The 9,759-nt window shown below is 38.6% G+C and overlaps 1 protein-coding gene across 1 annotated transcript; it reads left to right on the top strand.

Moving 5' to 3' along the window:
• Positions 1 to 5,168: 5,168 nt before the first annotated feature.
• On the top strand, positions 5,169 to 6,174 carry LOC6042104 (pupal cuticle protein 36). The gene is made up of 3 exons (XM_001851203.2): positions 5,169 to 5,211; positions 5,479 to 5,656; positions 5,714 to 6,174. Exons 1-3 carry the CDS (start codon positions 5,194 to 5,196, stop codon positions 6,172 to 6,174), a joined length of 657 nt encoding a protein of 218 aa, XP_001851255.2. The 5' UTR covers positions 5,169 to 5,193.
• The last annotated feature ends 3,585 nt before the right edge of the window (positions 6,175 to 9,759 follow it).

The raw sequence follows: 9,759 nt of genomic DNA on the forward strand, positions 1-9,759 counted from the left end.
TTGTAAACAAATGTGTTCATCTCTCAGTCCGAAAAATCCCGCTAATTACTACTGCTATCTAGATGTGACCGTGTCATTTTTCCACAGAACACTCCACTTCACAACTTAATGCAGCATTTGTTTGATGGCGCTTTTGATACATTGAACTAGAACTAATGATTTAGTGGGCTGGTGTGAAAAAAACATCAATTAGGAGGGAATAAGAGTTTGTTTACACAAGCAACATCATGCCATTAAATGCATATCTGGAGCTCCAGTTCTGGAGCAACATTTGAAAAGGGCACATAAGCATTTTGACAGCTGCAACTATTTTGCATCAAGTGACTATTTAACAAACGCCGAAATGTGAAAAGGTAGCTGGGGAGGCCAGATATTGTTCTACACTTCGAGCTTTGTGAAAAAGTTTCCTGAAGTTTGAGAATTATCAAAGTACTTCAAACTGTCAAAATGCTTATCCGCCATATTCTCGTGTTGCTCCAGATTTGAATGGGGCGGTACAACATTGCTCTTACGGCATTTCTTCCCCTTTAATTCTAATCTAAATTTTGTTAAAAGTTATCTATTATTTATTAAGATTTATCAATCTTGTTATCAGAAAATGGTGACCATCGATAAAGAAAAGGAAAAATAAACTATAACAACACTTAGTCTAAAAACTCAAGGTAGGCGAAATATACCCATTTTAATCACTCTAAGCCGTTCGACCAATACTCATCACTTTTGCCGTTTTCCGCTATTAAATCAACATTTTCTGATGTATCAACAATGGAGGGTTGCTTGCTCACTTTTATTTGAGCTATTTATCACTTTGGAACAGTCAAAAACACTTTATGAACGCTGTAATTCATGATCAAAGTGCTGGTAGGCCGATAATAGAAATAGGCTGAAAAGGGTATGGTTCCCCTATGGAATATGTAAAATCATTCAATCATTAATCCCGTTATTCATGTGTTATTTCAACTGAAAAAAAAAATCAGCAGTCATAACCTTATTTGTTATTATTTTTATTGTTGAATTTTACTTTGACTATGGGAATATGTTGACCAATTCTCAAGGACATTATTTTGGCAACGAAATATGGTCATTGTATCAAATATAATAGTAGTAAAAAAAATTAATATTGATTTTTTTTATTATTGATGTTCCCCCCTAAGGAAATCATCAATTCGTTCGAAATTTTCCAAGTATCCACAACCGAGTTTGTTATTATTTTTTCTTTCGCTAAATATGCCCAGAACTATGGAAAAAAATTGTCAAGGGCATTCTTTTGGCCATGAAATGTGGTCTGAAAATTTTTAATGATGATTCTTTTAACTATACCCCGCATGGTGACGAATAGTTTGAACAACAATGGTTGGCATAACGAAATATTTTATATATTTTTTATATTGCTAGAACTTTTGAACATTTTTGGTTATTTTGCCTGGTCTCTGTTAATTTTTTTTTTTATGTTGAACAAAATTTGTAAGCCGTCAGCCAATGTTTAGTGTTTTTTTTCAGCATTTGAAAATATGTAATATTTAATTGGAACCAAGCAATAATACTAAAATTGTATAATATACTAATAAAATGCAAACAATATCAAAAAACTATTGCAAAAAACATATTCACAATTACCAAATTATGTTATCAGGGAAGAACTTCTTCTCTGTTATCTGATTTTCTGTAATAATTTTTGATAACAGAATGATTTATTTTCAAACAAATGTTTGTTATTATGTTGGGTTATTTAAACAGCTTATCTAAGTGTTTTAAAAACAAGTTCTGATCTCCAGAAAATAACAGACCTTGAACTTTTCCAGTTATTTCATCCTGCTCGGGAATTTAATCATATTGAAGTAGGGAAAGAATGAGAACTTCTAGAAGGTATTTATCTACTATTTTGTAAAAGGGAGAAGATGGCTGAAACTCATTAAAAAAATGTTTGCCAAACAAAGAAAATATCACAAGTGGCGGGGGCGCACTAGATTTAGTAAAGTTTAGTTAATAAAAAGATAAAACGACAAAATTCTAACGAATCTTTTGGATGGTTGCCAAACAAATGGAAAATTCTTCTTCAACTTATTTTTAATGAAGTTGTCCAAACGAATGCATCCATATGCGCATTTATTAAAATTTTCTCCAATTTCCTTATTCCTTTCAATACACTAACTAGTCTTAACCCTTACCAAATTACAAAATCAAATGAGAAAACCGAACATAAAAGCGAATTTTCAAAAATGCAACTGATAACCGCAAATAACACTGTTTTCGTGACATTAGATTCCAGATTTAGATTCAGCGACCAAAATTACTATTAGAAAGCATAGTTTGACCTTTAGACACATGCTTGCAACGTCATGTAGTTGGTAGGCATTGCTTGTGAATTCAGATGAATTTGATAACCGGCTCTTTTTTCTCACCAAAACTCAAATATCTCGGTTCTGGAGAAAAAAAAATCAAACCATCCACATTAACGACCCCCGGGTCTTTTGTGGTCTCTATTGCAAGTTTCTGCTCGAACCTAGGAGTCCGAAGGCTTGAATGGGGAGAGCACCCAAACCTCTTTCTACTCCAAGGAACCTTCCACCCCAGTGTTTAGGCTAACGACCTTTGGATTGCGAGTCCAACCGCCACCAGCGATTCCACCGGAGTAGGCTTGGTTTGGTGTGTTGTTTGTACTTATGGCATGGAGACGACTCCTACACCTGGAATGACTTAACGGCCTAACAACAACCAAGGCCGGGACCGACATTTTACTTCCTCATCCGATGGAAGGTTGGAGCAGATGGGAATCGAACCCAGAATCATCCGCTTACAAAGCGGACAGCGTAACCATTCGTAACCATTCGGCCACGTACTGCCACACTGCCACTGGTTCTGGAGAAGCAAAATTGAAAAAAAAATGTGGTAAAATTTCCAACTCAACGCAACATAGCCTCTAGGCGAGCATCGATCGAAAAACTCAATTTTCATTCAATTTCTGATCTTCGAAAAGTGTTAGAAAGAAAAACTCTTAAAATTATAGAAAATTCAAAGTTACTTTGGCAATAATTAAATAATGATTTTTTTAACATTTGCTGTGTTTTTACTAACATTCCATCGCTTTTGAGATATCTTGTGACACGTCTGCTGTAAATAGATATGACGTGTCACAAGATAGCACACACTCGACGATTTCTTATGTTTTGTGCAAAATTAAGTGTGCAGTAGTTTTATGGATATCCCAGACTATGCCTCTTCGCCATTACATTTAAATGTTAACGATATCATTCTATAGTAAACATGTGAAAAACAAGAGCAAAGGGTAATTATAGGAGGTTGTCGCCGTCGTGCTAACTTGTCGTACGTGCATTTTGGGCTAAATTGAGTTAAGAACGCCATTTTGTGCAGCTCACGATGCCTCATCTTTTGACCTTCATAGATCCCCAAAATTCGATTTCTATCCTAAGATATTCAATGAAAACCAAAAAAGCTCCGAAATGTTGTGTCACTTTACATACACAGAAAAAAAAAGTTGAGTTTTGGAATGTTGAAAATTTGGTAGGTTGAATATTACCTCTGTTTTTGAGTAATATTACATAAAAAATGTGTAAAAATGTGAACCTGATGAATATTCATCAAAAACTGATGAAAATTCATCATTTTCTGGGGTAAAATTAATAATTTTTTTTGCCTCAAAATCTGTCACCATTTCCTGATGAATATTACCATCATTTTTTTTTCTGTGTATGAAAGTAGTTTCAATCTTGTCGTGCTATCTTGTCACTCCCTGAAAATGGATGTAAGTGCGACAACTGGCCAAAGGGATTTCAGGTCAGAACGCGTTTGATGCACGTGCAAGTTAAACTACCGTAAACATTTGTAATTATAACTCGGGACTCCAGCAATCAACTTCAACCTACTTCGGGACAATGCACAGAGTTGTCAGCCAAACAAAACGTGTTTGTTGATTGTTTACATTGCGTGCTCTCGTTTTTGTTTATTCAAGACCAAACATTAAAACGCGTTTTTCTCGGAACGTCGAAATGGCAGGTGCGACAAGATAGCTAGACGACATCGAGGTGATAGAACATGATTTCCTATTCGCCGCTTGTGGCTATCTTGTGACACTCCTATCTCCTCTTATCAGCAGAAGTGTCAAAAGAGGCAAATTGATGGAGTCTCATTTGGGTATGAAAAGTTATCAATTTTAAAGTGTTTAGTTTACAATTATCTTTAGCTCTCTCACACACAAGCCCGATCCGATCGGCTAATTAATTGCGGCAACTAATCGGTTCAACACCATGCATTCGATTGTGGTGCCCACACATTTGTTCAGTCTTTTCCCACCCAAATTCACCAGGGTCAGTGGAACCATAAAACACCTGCTATCTGCTCCCCAAGTGATGATGATAATTTACGACCCCGATCGATCCTTCGGCAGACCGCCGTCGTCGGTCGTCGGTGAAAACCAAACATGAAAAGGGCATCAACCATCAATCGGAACTGACCAATTTGGAAGACAGTCTATCATTGATTGGATAGGGACCTGCTTTCCCAGGTCGATTTCTCAGGCAATAAAGCTTAGCTGTTTTACTATAGATAAACAATCTGCCACATTTGTGCTGTTTTTAGATAGAGACAAAAAAACTGGTCCACCGTGCAAAGTCACCCCGTGGCAGGGGTTCAGTGGGATGCGGCGTGACCTTGATACTGAAAAGTGGCCACCACCCGAAAACCAGAAGCTGCAGCAGCTTGGTTGCACCATTGGCTTGGGTCGAAAATGCCAACCGGCCATCAGCTATTCGGAAAAAACGCCCAATATGCGTTTTGTATGGCTTTGCTTGCTGTATTATTAATTAGGGACGGGCTCGCATAAATGTATGCATAATTGATACCATATCTAGATCACATTCGCGGCCGTTTGCAGATTATAATACATCTTGCTTGTTTCTAGAAGAAGACATTGGGCGTTTGAAATGTCTCTGGTCTGGCCGGTATTGTCCGGAGAAAAAATCTGCGCCCAAATTCGGAGCAAGTGGGGGAAATGTTGGCGTTTCGGAACTCTAGAGACACTAGATTTTTGGGTATATAAACTAGAGTGTGATCTACATTAGGCACATCATTTCACCGGTATCATCCAACGAAAGTACAACCAACTAGGTGGGATCCCGCAAAGTGCAAGGAATATCAATCGATCCGGAAGTCTCAGTCGTGAAAGTGTGAAGAAAAATGAAGTGCTTGATCGTGGTAAGAATCATTCCAAATTGGGATAGTGCAAAACCGTTGCCAAGAAGAAGTGAGCTCAATAGTGAATGAACAATGGACTGTTTGAAAATGCACCCAGACAGTGTGAAAATTGGCAAGCTGATAATGGTGCTGTTCTAGTGTGACCCCGTGCCAAATCGGCACATTAGCAGACAGAAGAGAGCTTTGAAGTTTGGCAACAGAAACCGAAAGTGTCAATTACCATACGTGATAATCAACACGGGAATCGTTTTTTATTGCGTTTTGCAGTTTTCGCTGGTCGTCGTGGGCTGTGCGCTGGCCCAGAACTTCAACGATGGACGCTACTATCCGGAACAGTTCGCTGGTCGGTACGACGATGGAAAGTACCGTCCGGATGGCAGTGGCCTGTACCGTGGACAGGACGATGGCAAGTACCGCGGTGGTCAGGGAAATCGTGGAGGATCAGGTAAGAAGCAAGTGGTCCAATATCTCAACCCCATCTAACCCAAATCTCCGATTCCAGGATCGGGCTCTGGTAACCGTTTCGGATCGGGATCCGGATCAGGCTCCGGTTCCGGCAACCGCTTCGGAGGTGGTGCCCCCGTCAAGGTGATCGCAGCCCCAGCTCAAGTGTTCGCCCCGGTTGCCCCGGCCAAGCGATTCGGAGGTAACTCGGGAGCCTCGGGTGACCAGATTGGAATCAAGGAGCAGACCCGTGAGCTGAACGAGGACGGCTACTTCTACCGGTTCGTGAACGAGAACAACATCGAGGTGGCCGAATCGGGCCGCATCGAGAACCGTGGTAGCGACAACGAGGTGCTCCGTGCCAAGGGCTTCTACGAGTACATTGGAGATGATGGTGTCCGTTACCGCGTGGACTACATCGCCGACGAGAACGGTTTCCAGCCGACTGCCGACCATCTGCCGACTCCGCCGCCAATCCCGGAGGAGATCCTCCGTTCCCTGGAAGCACTGCGACAGTAAAGATTTTGCTCGAAGAGATTTGAGGGAAACTGTCGAAGAAAAAGCAAAAAGGTGACCTGACTGTGTTCGTGATTACACAAAGTTATGCGTAACATTTAGAGTAATAAAGTACAAACGATTAATTTTTACAACAAAGCTGCTGTTTAACTCTTTTTTGCCTTTCAACTGGTTCGAATCGATAGTTATTTGACTTTTCAAAAATATCTTAAAATTGCAAAGCTAAATACAAATCAATTGTTTTACAAGCATCAGTTCTGGTTGCAACTGTTCCAGCTCAAATAAACGGTAGATCTCCAACAGCTATCAAACGTGTTTCGAGCACACGTGCTTGCAAAGATATGCAAACAGCTTTGCACCACTCGAACATCATTCCGAGCAGCTTTAGAGCTAAAACGAGAAGCTTAAAAGATGGATGCTGTGCAAGAAAACTGTTATAACTGTTATACAGTATGGCATGGCAGCTTTTTGAATTGTGTTATTTCACTGAGAGTTTGTCTGTGGATGAACTTTGTATTACCGAATTGGACATTTCTCAGTTTTTGAAAATGGGTAATTCTCCGCCAACTCACACAGCAGTTGCCCCGATCCCTCTTCAATTTGCGTGAAACTTTGTCCTAAGAAGTAACTTTTGTCCCTGATCACGAATCCGAGGTCCGTTTTTTGATATCTCGTGATGAGATAGAAATTTGGTGTCAAAAGGACTTTTATGTAAAATTGGACGCCCGATTTAGTGGCGTACTCAAAATTCCGAAAAAAAACGTATTTTTCATCGATTTTTTTTTTAAACTCTGCCATTTTCCGTTACTCAACTGTAAAAAAGTTTGGAACATGTCATTTTGAGGGAAATTTAATGTACTTTTCGAATCTACATTGACAATTGGTAATTTTTCATTTAGAACATTTTTTTTTTCGTTTTAAAATATCGTGTTTTTTCTAACTTTGTTGGGTTATTTTTTAGAGTGTAACAATACTCTACAAAGTTGTAGAGCAAACAATTCCAAAAAATTTAATATGTAAACAAAAGGGGTTTGCTTGTAACCATCACGAGTTATCGCGATTTTACGAAAAAAACTAACTTAATCCACCTATGTGGTTGATGCCTTCCTCACTTTTTACGAATAATGGGTAATATAAGTGGTTTGGACACATATTTCAGCTATTTTTAATGATCCAGAAAAATAAGTACACAGATATAACTTAAGTGGTCATAACTCGAGACAGGGTTGCCAGATTTTCAATGTTGTGGACTCTTTGGAAAGGTTTTTTGATTATCTAACCAATGATGGATTGAATGATGGATCCGGACATCGTTTACATACATTTAAGTGAGATCCGGCTTAAAAAAAGTACATAAATATCACTTAAGTGGTCACAACTCGAGACAGGGTTGCCAGATCTTCAATGTTGTGGACTCGTTGGAAAGGTCTCTCGATTACCTAATCAACGATGGGTCGGATGATGGATCCGGACATCGTTTACATACATTTAAGTGAGATCCGGCTTCAAAAAAGTACATAAATATCACTTAAGTGGTCATAACTCGAGACAGGGTTGCCAGATCTTCAATGTTAAGGACTCATTGGAAAGGTCTCTCAATTACCTAACGAACGATGGGTCGGATGATGGATCCGGACATCGTTTACATGCATATAAATGAGATCCGGATATATGTGAAAACACATTTTTATACATAACTTTTGAACTAGTTATAGAATCTTCAAACAATTCAATAGCGATGTATGGGACCCTAAACAAAGTCGAATGCAACTGGTTTGGTCAAAATCGGTTCAGCAAGTGCTGAGAAAACTCAGTGAGAATTTTGGTCACATACATACATACACACACACATACACACACACATACACACACATACACACACACATACACACACAGACATTTGTTCAGTTTTCGATTCTGAGTCGATATGTATACATGAAGGTGGGTCTTTGAGCTTTCAATAAAAAGTTCATTTTTAGAGCAGGATTATAGCCTTACCTCAGTGAGGAAGGCAAAAAATTTGAAAAAGTTTATCGTTGTTGAAAGAGAAACGCGAAAAGTAACTTTTTTAAAACTTTTTTTTCGTAAGATTGCAATAACGGGAAATTTTTTTTCGGGAATTTTCGGGGAATTTACCAGAGTTTTTTTTCCCGGAACGTGATACTTTAAGATAATTATTTAAGCATTTTTAAAAGTGCAAAAATATTTGTCAATCCTCTATCTTGCCACTCAAAACAGTGCATTCAGGAAAAAAATTGTGGAAATATGTTTTGTTTTGCTTAATATGCTTAAAACAATTCAAAACTTTAGAATTGTAAAAAAAAACTGTCTGAATACTTAAAAAAAACTTATTCATGAAGAAAGAAAATTAAAACTTATGTTTGCAAAAAAAAAAAAACATTTGCATTGAATTAACTGGAAATTCAAGTTATATTTCTGTTTCCCTTAGCATTGCATACAAAAAGAATATTCTTGCCTGATGACATTTTGCCTGCATGAGAAGTTAGAAGAAATGTAGTCAATCTCAACCCACCTGCTTATGGAAATTGAATTGCCTTTGCACGCATCAGCAGTAAATGCAACGATGATCGTCAATAGAGTTAAAATCGATGGCATCCAAAAAGCAACTTAACAATTTCAACAAAGATAAGCAAGTCTCTAAAATTATAAATATTACCTACTAAGTAGTAGTACTAACTCAAACGGTTTTACAACAAAATTACCGAATTTCCTGTTGAAAGTCTGTGTAGTAACTTGACACACATCAAGCTAAAGGAAAATGATTTTGTATCATTTTATAAGTATGATCAAAAGCTGAATCAATTCTAAATAAAATAATATAAAAAATCAAGCTGACAATTTTCCTTCAAATAAATCACCAATCACGTGAAATCCACCCATCACTTTGGATTGCTCGCAAATTCATCCGTTTTAATACCGTATCATGACTTCTCGATAGGTCACCGGTAGCTCTGCCGACTGACAAATGCGTTAACCAACACTCCCCATCGCGCTTCGTCACACTGCTTAACTTGTAACCTGCGCGGCGGGGGATGCGACAGAAAATCACCGGCAATTAAACGCTCATCACTTTCCACGTCTGTCACTGGCTACTTGTAGTGAAAATTAGTGGTAGCTTTAAGCACTGTGCTGAAAAGTGGGTGTTTTTGTAGGAAAGACTTAAACGCATTTTAGTAAACGAACCTGCCTTATTTTAATAAAACCAATCATTGTATTCTTTTCATATTTTTTTCTCAATAAATGATTTTACAATTTCCAATGTAGTGGTCCAGGGCTGACGGTGACGGGCGGGTGCTAAATCACCCGCAGAACAGGGCCATCCCCGGTTGATGTATGGAAGAGATGTCTTCGATTGGTTACATTTGTATATTATATTACCTGACGGATGGCTGATGAGGGAGAGAGCCACCGCCGGCGCGTCGTCACGCTGCAGGTCGCGTGGCTGCTGTCTGGTGAGAGCTTCTAGAAGGGTTCAAGCTGGGGAAGATGTCTAGAACAGGTGTGGATGAGCCGGAGGGCGACGAGTCTTTTGCGTCTATAAATACAGTAGGTAAAGTTCTATTCTCT

This window comes from Culex quinquefasciatus, chromosome 2 (assembly GCF_015732765.1).
Source record: "Culex quinquefasciatus strain JHB chromosome 2, VPISU_Cqui_1.0_pri_paternal, whole genome shotgun sequence".
NCBI classification, from domain to species: domain Eukaryota; kingdom Metazoa; phylum Arthropoda; class Insecta; order Diptera; family Culicidae; genus Culex; species Culex quinquefasciatus.